The 12,846-nt window shown below is 34.0% G+C and overlaps 2 protein-coding genes across 2 annotated transcripts; both read right to left on the bottom strand.

Moving 5' to 3' along the window:
• Window positions 1–500: 500 nt before the first annotated feature.
• On the bottom strand, window positions 501–2,160 carry LOC142609575 (UPF0481 protein At3g47200-like). The gene has a single exon (XM_075781188.1). It carries the CDS (start codon window positions 2,158–2,160, stop codon window positions 775–777), a length of 1,386 nt encoding a protein of 461 aa, XP_075637303.1. The 3' UTR covers window positions 501–774.
• Window positions 2,161–3,387: 1,227 nt separating this feature from the next.
• On the bottom strand, window positions 3,388–9,666 carry LOC142611113 (pyrroline-5-carboxylate reductase). The gene is made up of 7 exons (XM_075783146.1): window positions 9,304–9,666; window positions 9,165–9,213; window positions 8,278–8,369; window positions 7,576–7,648; window positions 6,541–6,661; window positions 6,222–6,327; window positions 3,388–3,675 (listed from the first exon to the last, which is right to left on the bottom strand). Exons 1-7 carry the CDS (start codon window positions 9,499–9,501, stop codon window positions 3,487–3,489), a joined length of 828 nt encoding a protein of 275 aa, XP_075639261.1. The 5' UTR covers window positions 9,502–9,666; the 3' UTR covers window positions 3,388–3,486.
• Between the last annotated feature and the right edge of the window lie 3,180 nt (window positions 9,667–12,846).

Here is a 12,846-nt window from a genome sequence, read left to right as displayed (position 1 = left end):
AGAGAGTAGGTACAAAGATCAGAGAGTTTGCATTTGAAATCTAGTGTGCTCTGACTAGATGCTAGAGAGGGTATTTATACTGAATGCCAGGAGTCAAAGATGAGTCTCTAGGCAATATGGGACACAACACAAATCAGATTTTCTAAAGAAAAAATGTAGGGTGCAAGGTCCAAGTGTCGATTAGCAATTGGTCTAGATTCTCCCATATTCTCTTCTTTTTCGGGTTGTCAACTTTTCATTTCAATAGTAATTTGATTCCCTCAGAATTTTGGCTATTTTTCTGACTTCTTGTTGTTGATCTCAACAATTTAATTCCCACCGTATCAAATCAATCAATTCATTGTTTAATTAATCAATTTTCACCATTTTTCTTTGAATTAATAAATATTATCGTGTGCATGCAATTAGTAGTGAAAAACGTTTTTTTTTTTTTTGGAACATCACATATTCATCAAATCGTTATTAAATTAACTACACACCACAAAAATCTCTCCCAATGACAAGTTATCTTCGTTATTTCGCCCCACTTAAAGAGGTATTTGGGCATTACATAGGTTACGGACAAATAAACACATAATTTCAAACTCATGATGCCCAAGCCATGTTCTTTTTATTCGTGTTCACATGGCAAGACTTATGCGAACAATCTACTGATTGTTAAATGACAATTGTGTTGACCTTGCTAAGAAAAATGGGCAATTATATACAAAGAAATCACTCACCGAGACATTCCCCCAGTGGTACATGGAAAGTAATATACCATGATTGCCTCTCTCAACTTTTGAGTGGGTTTGCTGCGTAGTAAGTCTGGATAACACTAAGGGAAATGGCAAAACTTGCTGCAATGAATGCGAGAATGGTCCAAGGGCTACTAAAATGCGTATGCAACCACTCCGCCATCCATATCTTGAGTTTGTTCCTACAATGTCTTTTAATGCGCCACTTAACATCAGCATAAGCATAAGGATTGGGCACCAAATCCTTGCCTATTTCATTGAAGAGGTCTGCCACCTCTTGGTCGCTGCCTAGAAAATTTAGTAGTATGCCCTTGGATCGCAGCACCATAACGTCTTCCGCATGATCAATGAGTGAATCCATGAAGCAAATATAAGAAGTGACCCCAAAATCATCAGGGGCATCAGGGCATGTTTCATATGCTACCAAGTTTAGTAGCATAGACTTGGTAGAGTCATCTACCGTGATTGGAGGAAGTGTGAGTTTTCCACTAAAGAAGGACGGTTTAAACGTCACATCTGTATAGAGATGAGTCTTACCAGGCTTGAAGTGTACTCCTACTGCCCTAAGCTCCTTGGCTGAACGATAGGAGTACCAGTCACTGCTTGAATGAGGTCCACTTTCTAGATTATTCGAGACATCGATGAGTTTTGCACGAACGAGTTCAAGAAGATGAATAGGATCACCTTCATCCTTTTGTGGCTTTGACTGGGGCACTTCTCGTCCCCAAATGTTTGTAGGAATAAACCTACTAAGCTTTTCCTGACAAGTATTGCCAAGAGGAGGAAGTGCCCCAGTATGCCCGATGAAAATGTTAATGATATCCTTCTGTTCATCTTCTTTGAACCTCAAGCTCATCAATGCCTTGAGGACTAGAAAAGGGAGTTGGTTCTCTAGCAAGAACATGTCCCGACGCACGAATGCTATAGTGTGACTCTTCATCCCCATATCTCCAGGGTTGTTTTTTGCAATGCAGTACATGAATTGCAGAATGAAGCAACCATCCAGAAACATCATTCGAGCAAATGCCTCATCGTCAAACACTTGTGTTGATCCCTCAGCATAGCATTTTCTTGCATTGCCAGCCACCTCAACTACCTTGCTGTATACAACGTCAATACCTTTTCCACTCTCCACGACATACTGCCGTGTCATTGGAATTTTGTGCTTCTCCACCAGCTGGAGCCCAGGTGAGCCATGATGGTAAGGACCAATGGAAACCACCAAGGGATCATAGCATTTCTCGTTTAATTTAATCTCACGAAGCATTTCTGGGACCTTCTGTATCTTGGGTCTTGCCCTTTGGTTGATTACAGAGCTGCAGCCATCGTTCATTATGGAATTCAACCACTCATCAGTACTACCAGAAGATGAATCTCCAGGATTTTGGACTACAATATTCAGCATTTCAGACTCGTTTTCCATTAAAAGCTTCCTTCGTTATGGTCAGGTCTAGATTTTGTAATACTACAAAATTGTTAAAAAGAGGTGGCTTCTACACTACAATTAATTGTTAAAAAGAGGTGGCTTCTACACGGGGAATACGTACAATAAACTTTAATGACATATCAAGCTTGGCATTGCTTGATACTATTGACACAAAGATGCAGCATTTTAATAAACAACGTTGCTTATAATTCAGCATTTTTGTACTTTCCTATCTTTTTTCTTCTGTGAAGAAAGAAAAAAAAAAAGTAGAGGACACTCGTTAAATAGGATGTTAAGTGTAAACCCAGCTCAAAATTCCCAAGATGGCTTGGGTACCTGATCTAGAATAGTGATCCTTGTTAAGAAAAGAATCCTCATACAAACAAATTGGTTTTAGACAAAACAAAAATACCCTAATAAAATTAGATAAGCTCGCTAGCCCAATAGTGTCTCAATTAGGTGCGGTTTGGATACAGATTATTGTTGCCACGTTTTGCAGATTCTGCATTTTGTCGTTCTTTTTTTTTTTTTTTTTCAACGTGCATGAACAGTAACTGGTATTGTTCATGCACGTTATTTCATTGTGCAGGAGACCAATTTCACTGTTCACGCACTGTAGCTGCACTATTCATGAGACCCACAAGCACTCTATTCAAATATATATATATATATATATATATATATTAAAAATGAATCCCACAATACTATTCACACATTTAAAAATTATTTCGCTACAGTGTTTTCAGTTTTCAACAATAAGTTTTATCCAAACGGACCCTAAGTATTCTCCATTTTTCGCCAGAATTTTATTTGAGCCCAGATTAAGGATCTTGGTGATCCAAATGCTCCTTAAACTGTATTGCATCACTTGTTTAGTTCTTTTCAATTTTCTAACGTATCATTCTCTCATTTTAAATGCCAAGATCATTCTCTCATTTTTACTACCAAGCACCCTGTTGTTTGAAGCAGCTCCTTAAAGAAAGTAGACACTAGAAAGGAGAAAAGGAACGGAACTATTTCCATCCAACAGTAGGCCATGTTCCATTTTTCTTTTTCTTTTTTTAGTCATGCAAAAAGTAAGATTTTTTATTGTGAATTAGTATAATGGTTTCTTATTATACAAAATAAATAATTCCCCCTTTCATAGGTACTAAAACTGAGTGTGACAACTAGCAAGCCAAAAAAATGCATACATCCATTAACTACAAAAGGAGAGGCCATGAGCCAACCAATTCAAATATTCTAAAAAATAATTTAGTTAAAATAAATTGCAGACTCCATTGCATAACAGCATTACCAAAATTGGAAAAGAAGATGATATGACTAGTTTTGGGAAAGTTCTCGACTGCGATTAGCTGCAGCAATAACCGCATTCATCAAAGTTCCACGGAATCCACCTTTTTCCAACTCATGAATACCAGCAATAGTAGTCCCCCCAGGTGATGTAACTTCGTCTTTGAGCTGACCTGGATGCTTCCCAGTTTTGGTGGCCATAGATGCTGCACCCAGTACCTGCAAAAGAAACACAATTCACTTCCCCCCATGAGCAAAGAACACCCTGCTAAAAGTGTGGAGGATATAGAGGATAAAGTGAAAAGGTAGCAAATCTACTTAAAACTACTTTGGACCTTCATCCCATCATTCCATCCCCCCATAAATAAATGAACATAGAAGTAAATTTTTCTATTGGGAAGTTACACAGCACCAGGTGAGCTTTGATAAAACAAAACCATTTGTTATGGATATTTGAACAACCAAACATTACTTCAACAGGATCTGAGAATTCTAAAGTTGGAATATATTTCCCTACATTTTGTTTAAAAATTGGAAAAGTGATGGTATAATATATACGTTTTTACTTGCCATAATTAGGTAACTTTTTACTGTTTTCTATTCCAAGGAATGTTGTTTTTAAGTCAACAATTCTTTGGGTAAACCGCAATTTTCCACCCAAACCATGAAAGTTGCAATGTTCCCTTAAACTTTAAAACTGAGTGATTGACCAAACACCCCCCCTTTTAAATCAAGCAAATGATAAATAAGTCCTTCCCATTATCTATAAGTTTTCTTAAGCCATGCAAGACACTTCTATAGCCCACCACTGATTGAAAAGTTACAAAAAAAATTACAATTTAGTCATTGCAAAGTAATTTCAAGGCTGTGTCCCTCCTCTCTCCGCTCAACTCTCAACACTATCAACAACAAAGTGTAGATCCCAAAGACAGGGTTCTGTTTCCAACAAACTGAATAAATCCCAAGGAAAGAAAGTTGGGCAATCTAATTCTAGAGGGGGATCACCCAAAAAGAACAGAGGAAGTCGGTCAACAATGATTTTATCTTTTTAGATAGGTAAGAAAAATATGTATAAATAAAGCTTCTTTATGCAAAAGAGCACAAAGAAATCAAAAAGTACAAGGAAGAAAAAGATAAAAGCAAGGAAAAAAAAAAAAAACTTAAATACAAGAGAGAAGAGAACTAATGAACCGATGGAGGGAGTCACTAGATGTGAGTCCCCATGCCCAAGACCAGTCAAAAAGACCACTAAAAGAAGCAAGCAGCTGGTCTTCCTAACCATCTACATCCTCATATGTTCCCCTATTATGCCCCTCCATGGTGGATTTTGTGATGATTCAGTACGATGATGAATAATTTTGAACAACAAAGGAGAAGGAATCAACGACATTAATTTGGATCTAGAGGTCAATTTAAATGAATTTGCAAGGTGCTGTTCTTGCCATGGATGCCATCATTCCAGCAGCAGCAAAAATGACAAATTGGTACTTTCAGCAGTAAAGGAGCAAATGAGTGATTTACAGTGGGTCAGGTCAAGCTTGGAGTGGTAGCCAAGGAGATTGGTAAAGTTACAATGGCGTAGCTTGTGGGTTGGCACTTGGCAGACTTGATGAGATTATAGTGAACAACTACAAAGATCTTGACAGAATTATTGCAGCCAAAGGAGTGAAAGCAATCAAATTGAAACTATAAAACGATATTCCAATAACAATGGAACTATTTCTGATGCATAGAGAAAGGGAGTAGGAGTAAAGGTCTAATTTTGCGGGACATTTCACAGGCAACATCACAACTTGTAATATTTTCAGCTCATTTGAAGGGTCCCCAGTCATATAACTTGCAGGCACAATTGACTTGTCCAAATTTAATAGTAATTTCAAATGCTTGGGGGCTATTTCCTATTATTTTTAATATCAAGGGATTATTTACTCCATTTTTAAAGGAGATGTTGCAACTCATCCTATAGTTAAGGTGCTCCATTTTTTTTTTTTTCTTTTTCTTTTTCTCTAATTTTTTTCAAATTCTTTCAAGGTACAATTATGTTTTAAGACACTTTTAGCAAAAAGCTAAATAAGTTGTGCCCAAACAGACCCTTAGTATAACGCAACTATGTGATGAACATTAGTAAAAGCATAAGCTGCATAACACATGTAAGGCACTTGTGAGCATAAGTAAGCTATAATTCTAGTCCCAAATTTAAGAATATGCCTTATATTTTAAAATACTATTCCAACATATCTTTTTTCTCAACTTTATGAGTTTGCAAAACTTCTTGAGGGCTTATAATGCATTCTTCACAAATGTCATGTATTTTGCATGATAGCAACCAGTATCACCCATTCCAAATTGTAGTTCAGTCCACCAATTTAGAAAACTAATGCTTACAACTATAAGCCTAGGTAGTATTTCAACAACTTTGACATCCAAATATTAATTTGAAAATGGTCTGTCATTTCAATAGTTATATGCTAATGATTTTTTTTTTCTTCTGCAGCCTATAATACAAGTTTTAGTTCTGGCAGACTGAAAATAGCATGTGCTCTAAGAAAATCATATATCATAACTGTTGACTTCCAGTAAAGAGTTGTCACAATTACTAAAACATTTAGATCAGAAGCTCTATTATTTAATGATTTAAAAGTTTTGGAAGGATGGGATAAGCTCTAAGCATCTGACAAGAGATCAAATAATTAGTTCCTGTAAAAGCATAGTGAAATTACATGACTAATCAAAAAATAATTAACATCTGGTATAAAAGCACTTACAGTTTGAGAAGCTAGACCTAGAGCAAGTTCTCGTGGTAGACCTGCAGCCACTCCTCCATCAGCCAAAGCTTCTATCGCTAAATATATGTATGCTGGGCCACTGCCACTGAGCACATTCAATAAAAAAGATGGTTTGTTAAAAGAATTGCAGTTTGAGCAAAGCTCCATCCCTTCAAACACAAATGCATAATCGCAAGTTCACAAGTATTTTTTCTTACTTCAAGAACCTTTTAAGATCAAATACTCAAAACCATCTGAGATATGTTTTCTGTGCTATGGTATTAAACAGTACTATTCTATATTGACAGATGCCAAATACCTCAGACCAGTGACTGCATCAAACAATTTCTCATCACCTCTCCATATCTTGCCAACTGATCCAAATAATTTAGCTATTATGTCTGCATCTTCTTCTGTTGCAGATCCTCCCAAGCTCATAACTATCAAATGCAATAAAATTAGAGAACTTCACCATTTTGATGAAACTATTAGTTTTTGACATTTAGGTAAAGAAGGTAACACAAACAAGAGCTACAAGACTTGAAGAGTAGAATTGTAGAAAGATACATCTGACAAAGGAAAATGAAGGTTTCCTATGACCATTACCCCATCAAACTTTCAATCTCTTTATAAGATAATGTCAACAAACCAACTGTTTCACTGTAATTACCCTTTCCCTAAAAAAAAAATGAGAAACTATATATTTTTTTTCTTCTTTCTTTTTAAGTTTTTCCACTTAACATATGAAGAATTAGTTGTTCTGTTACTAAGACCACACACAAGTAAGCACAAAGGAAGAAAACTGGAAAATATTTGCAGTTTTTGACTGGCTAAGAATGAGTACAATATCTAAACCCCCTAATAGCAAGAAAGCTTTTAACAACAGGTATTAACAAATGCACCCATCATAATCAGCTTCAGTGATTTTCAGCTCTCATCTTTGGGTTCTGACAAAATCCATACACAGCTAGGTGTATTTGTGATTACACAGCTGCGAATATGCATCAGCCAGCAAAACAGAGAAGAATTGGGAACAAGTGACTATACTCACACTTCCCACATTGTCATATTGGGTCCCTCACAAAAGCCATTGCTGGTTCTTTGTATTATGATTTACTGGAGAAAAATTCTAGCTTTAAATCTAAAGGAATGATGATTACAGAACAGAGGAAAACACTTCGGCCCTGCAAACTTGCTATGCATAGGGTGTTGAGTAGCCTTAAAGAAAATCCAATAAAAAATATAATTTACAACTTAGTATAAAAAATGAGTATGAGTTAACACGATAAATTTTGCATGATGAGGATGCTAAAAATTAAATATTAAAAAATATATATCAGGGAAAAAGTGATACCACTTGCTGCCTCGCCTACAGCTGAAGGAGTATTTGGCATTACCCTAATAAATCGGCTTTGACCAGCCCATTCCTGAATGAAAGTGATTGCTTCAATGAAATATGTAGAGCTTGAAAATCAAGAACTCAATACTATATTAAAAAAAACAGAAACACATGCATTTATTAAAAACAAAAAAAATTATAAAAGTGCCCAGAGGTATGAAGCAAAGGGCACATATGACGTTGCACAATGAAAGGCAAAAAGAATGTGTTCTAAAAGCTAGAAGTATTAGTGTACAGAGACGTTTGAAACTAAAAAAATAAAAAAAAAATTGGTTTATAAATACAGCCTTGTTATTCATTTGAGTTTATTCATCTAAGCTAATCTGTAAACCAAAAGCTGTTGAAACTGGTTGCTAGGTCATAAGGTTTGTGTTGCAGCCTATCAAAGTAGTACCCCAGTAGGAGGCAGAGACTCTCTTAAAAGGCCATAAGGTTTGTGTTGTGACCTATCAAAATAGTATTCCGGTACATAAACTGACTGCAGATGTTGATTACAAATGCAAACCCACAGTGATAAAATGACTATTTCTATTTTTGCTCTTCCTGTAAAGTGTAAATAATATATAATGACACCCACATACAGCTTTGAATATTGAGACTCAAAAAGTCCAAAACCTGAATTTTGAATAGAGTAAAAAAGCATTCTATTTCACAAACCTCCAGATCTTTCAATTTGATTCCAGCAGCAACTGAAACCAGAAGCTTCTTTTTTGAAAGCAATGGCTTCACTTGTGAGACGACTTTTTTTACTGCAACAACAGAAAAAGGTGAAATTTATATACAACAAAGAAACTCACAACAACAACAACAGCGTCTTAGAAGTTTATCATCCATATATGTGTAAAAGTGGTTTGATTTTAACTAAAATAGCAAACACTCTACTACCAGAAAGTATATATATCATAAACAATCATGAGGACCATTATTTTCACAATAATACCTCATCATTGAATATTCTTCAGCATTCATATTATATCTACCTTAAAAATAAAAATCCAACAAGCTCTAACTCAAATGACACTTCTTCTCCTGTATAAACAAGGCCCGAGGGTAAAATTGTGGCCTCACCAGTTCAAAAATTTACTCAGTAACTATGTAATTTAACAATTAAAGAAGCAAAAAACAAAATTCAAAATGGCCCAACTTCAACATTCTTCACTAATGTCTTTTGCACTTCAATTTCCATGCATTGTACTAAAATTTTAAATTTATAAAAAAAAAACAAAACAAAAATAAAAACTAATCAATTAAAATACAAAAACAGAAAAATCCAAAATGTTCTCATTGTTCTCTTCGTTTTGATTCCAAATTTATTAAACCCCCACTAAAATCAGCATATTAAAATCATAATACCTTAAATTCAAATTCTAGAAAACCAAAAAACTGTGAGTGTCCCAAAAAAGAAAAAAAGCACAAAAATCAAAACTTTCACATTGTTCAATTCGTTTTAATTCCAAATTTCTCTAACCCCTAAAAATTCACCATAAAATCATACCACTAGAAATCCAAATTCAAAAAACTAATAGTAAAAAAAAAAGTATTACCGGCTTGAGGTTTGACAGCGAAAATAAGCACATCACTTTCTTCAATCACCTGTCACCATAACCAAAAATGAAATTAACACTCAGAATGAAATTCTTAAGGCTCTGTATATAGAGAGAGCGAGAGAGGAATGAACGGTACGTCGTCGTTTCGGGAAAAGACGGAGACGCCGAAGGACTCGAAGGCATCACGGCGAATAGGGTTGGAATGTGAAGTTCTGATACGCGATGGAGGCATGAGGCCCGATTGGACCACTCCTCTGGCTATGTTCTCCGCCATTTTACCTGCTCCGATGAAACCTAGCTTGTACGTGTCGCTCGGAATCGGAAACGCCTCCATTGCAACGACGTCGTTTCACCTGAGAGAGAGAGAGTAGTCTTGAAATGGAAGTGTGAGAGAGGCAAGCACGTTTAAATAGGGGGAGTGAGTGTGTGTTTGCTGAAAGAGGAAGCAGAGCCGCGTTGTAAGGAAAAAAAAGGGTCTTTTTTTTCTTCCTTTTTTTTTGGGTATTGCAGTACCAAACTCCCTATAGGAAAGTTTGTAGTATCCAAGATAGGATTTCGTTTGTCGTATTGATATTTGTGTTTTGTTTTTGCGATGACATGATTTGTATTTAGTTTATTAGTTATTTCTTTCTTTCTATAAAGAATAAATAAAATGAAAAAAAAAATACTATTTTAATTCTCAAATTTTACTAAAATTTTGTCATCATAAACTTTAAATTATTGTTTTTCATTCCTAAACTATTGAAAAGTTATTTTTTGTTTCACTATTAAAAATATTTTAGTTTTTTCCTTAAATTTAAATATATAATTTTTTTTTTTTATTCTTAAAGGCTTAAATTATTATTTTTTTTAAAAAAAATTCTTTTTTCATTTTTATTTTTGTCTCCAAACTAATAAAAAAAATTACAACGTATAAAAATGAAAAGAAAATTTTAATTTAAGGATCAAATAATATTTTACCCTAAATAAAAAGAGAGAGAAGGAAGATTTGTATTTAGTCTTGAGTTTTGTTACTTTTGTAGAGTGTTTTTTTTTCTTGGGTTTAATTATTTAATTATCATTTTGGTCTCTAATGTTTGTGTTATGTGTCAATATAGTATCTCACATTTTAAATATGTAAATTTAGTGTCCGTTTGAAAATTGTTTATTTCTGGTAACTTGTTTAGAACACAAAATACCTGTTTACCCATGTTTTTAATATAGATGAGTTATAGGATACAAGCATAGCTTACCTTAAAGTAATATTTTTTAAACCATATGTAGGCAAAGTAATTTTAGGCCAAAACCACATGTGAGATTACTTCAATTATAAATATGTTTTTATTGTCCAAGGTAAAGTAAGTAAGTCTTTTATAAATTAATCTTCTTTGCCTTCTGGTAAATATTGTGAATAAACTATAACATTTAATTCTTTATATGAAGGAAACTTTAATATTGTTAGTGTTAAATTCATTAAATGTTGTGTTGCATCTATCTTTTTTGGATAGGTGGAGGCTTGTATCCATGCACCACTACACAAAAAGAAATGCTGATCTCAAACGGGAATACTTCACCACATAAACTACTTTTACAAAAGGGAAAAAAAAATGCTTGAATTACTTTTTAAAGAGTAACATGAAGTAACCAAAAACATTCTATTGTAAGTGTATCTAAAATGTAAAATGTGATTATTGTATATACTTATCTTAGTCGAAAGTCAAAATACACCATGGTGCCCCAGGAGGGGTGGTCCAATTGGTGTGAGATTCCGCGTGCATGCATGAGGTCCCTCGTTCGAGTCGTGGTGGGTACCATGTGGGGGGTGGGTTCCTAGCATGCATTGTGTCTCATCTGCTGGCTCTCTTGGGGTGCTAGAGTGAGGTCTGTGACACCCCAGTCACAGTAGCTATGGTTCAATCCAACATTCCCTAGTGGGGGTGTCCCTATTAAGTCATGCACTGAGGGGTAAGCCACATATGGTCGCTCCCGTCCCCTTTTTTGTAAAAAAATACACCATGGTATAATCCAAAGCATAATATATCGTGAAAACTTGGATTGAGAGGGCTGTTTGTTATTTACTCTTTTTTTTTTTCCAAATAGAAGTTATTGTTGACATATATTAAGGGCATATTTGATAAACGATAATAGACACTATAATGTAATAATGATTCCTATGGTTTAGTTATACTGTAGTTTAATTTTGTTTTTATTACACGAAATAATTATTCTTTATGAATATATATTATTTAAAATGAGAAATAATTATTACTCCTTAAAATAATTGTAATAGTTTTTCCTTAGTATTTAGTAGGTGTAATCATTTTTATTCTAAAAAAAATTAGGTTTAATAACTTCTAAAATTAATATATTGTCAAATAAACAAACTTTCTATATGCATATAACAAATTTGAAAATAATAAATCATAAAAAAATAACTCAACTCACTCCCAAATTTAAACATATATATTATTTTTTCAGAAATAATATAATTGTATTTATAAGATATTTCCTAAAATAGTTTAAGTTTTATTCTAATGATATAACTCACAACCAAACTTATAAATATGTTTAGTTATTCCATTACAACATGTTTTATTCATGGTAATGAAGATCATCATTCCTATTGTTATCCTCATTTAATTAGGACTGGCCCTTCCACTAGGTCAATAAGGCAATTGCCTAAGACTCCCAAGTGGAAGGGAGGTCCCAAAATTTTAGAAAAGAAGGGGTAGTAGGGGGGAAAATTTTGGTTTTAGATGAATCAAAAAAAAAAATCTAGCACATCCTTTTGACCAAAAAACAAAATTTCTATTATACCTGGTTAAACATTGGTAGCACAAAAAAAAAAGGTTTAAATAAAAGTAATTGTCTCAAAAATATCATCATTATCCTCTAGACAAATCAAAATTCAACAAAATAAATTACAAATCCGGTCTAAGAAATAAACCACAAAACAATCAATAACCAAAACAAATAAAAAACCTCAAATCTCTAAAAATTTTACCTTTCTTTTTCTCATTCTTGCTTTGCTTTTTTCTCTCAACTCTTGCTATCCACTTCTCTCATTCTTTCTCTCCACTCCCATTGTCAGGGCCGGCCCTAGACCAAGCTTCCTCTGATCTCATCTTTTTTTTTTTCCACTACTGCGTTTGGGTTTTGATTCTACAGAACTGAAGAATGGCTGAATGGGTTTTGACTTTTGACTTTTGAGGTACTTGGATTTCTGTCTTTCTCTAGACTCTTCTTTAGATTTGTTAAAGACTTAAGTTTTCTTTGGGCAGTGGGTTGGATGTTTCACCACGTTTGGGCCTTCAAGTTTTTTTTTTTTTTTTTGTTAAGCCTGCATTTTTTTTTTCCCTGTTTTGTTAAGCTTGGATTTTTTTTTTTTTTTTTGTTGGTGTTATAGTTGCGATAGGATTTGTTTTTTGTTTTTTTGTGAATGCCATCTTGGCAGATATCCTCTTGGCTGGGCTGGGGCGCTGGGCTTGTATAGTGTTGTGTTTAATTTTTTTTAATCTTGTGTTTATATATATATATATATATATATATATATATATATATATATATATATATATATATTAGTTATTGGTAATATAATAAATAAATCTTTATTTATGCAGGTTAAGATTGCTAAAAACTTGTTATTATTCGGTAAAACTACAACAATACTTTTTATATAAATCAAGGTTTATTCCTCATT

Source organism: Castanea sativa, chromosome 9, assembly GCF_040712315.1.
Source record: "Castanea sativa cultivar Marrone di Chiusa Pesio chromosome 9, ASM4071231v1".
Classification (NCBI taxonomy): Eukaryota; Viridiplantae; Streptophyta; class Magnoliopsida; order Fagales; family Fagaceae; genus Castanea; species Castanea sativa.
The sequence above is the reverse complement of the archived record's forward strand: the minus strand, read 5'-3'. Positions and strand labels throughout refer to the sequence as shown.

Bases quoted from the DNA above. Each gene is read 5' to 3' on its own strand.
- LOC142609575 (XM_075781188.1), bottom strand. From the start codon at position 2,160: ATGGAAAACGAGTCTGAAATGCTGAATATTGTAGTCCAAAATCCTGGA.
- LOC142611113 (XM_075783146.1), bottom strand. From the start codon at position 9,501: ATGGAGGCGTTTCCGATTCCGAGCGACACGTACAAGCTAGGTTTCATC. The intron at 9,214-9,303 runs GTACCGTTCATT...TTATGGTGACAG, and splicing joins TCTTTTCCCGAAACGACGAC to GTGATTGAAGAAAGTGATGT. The intron at 6,328-6,540 runs GTATTTGGCATC...GAATGTGCTCAG, and splicing joins GATGCAGTCACTGGTCTGAG to TGGCAGTGGCCCAGCATACA.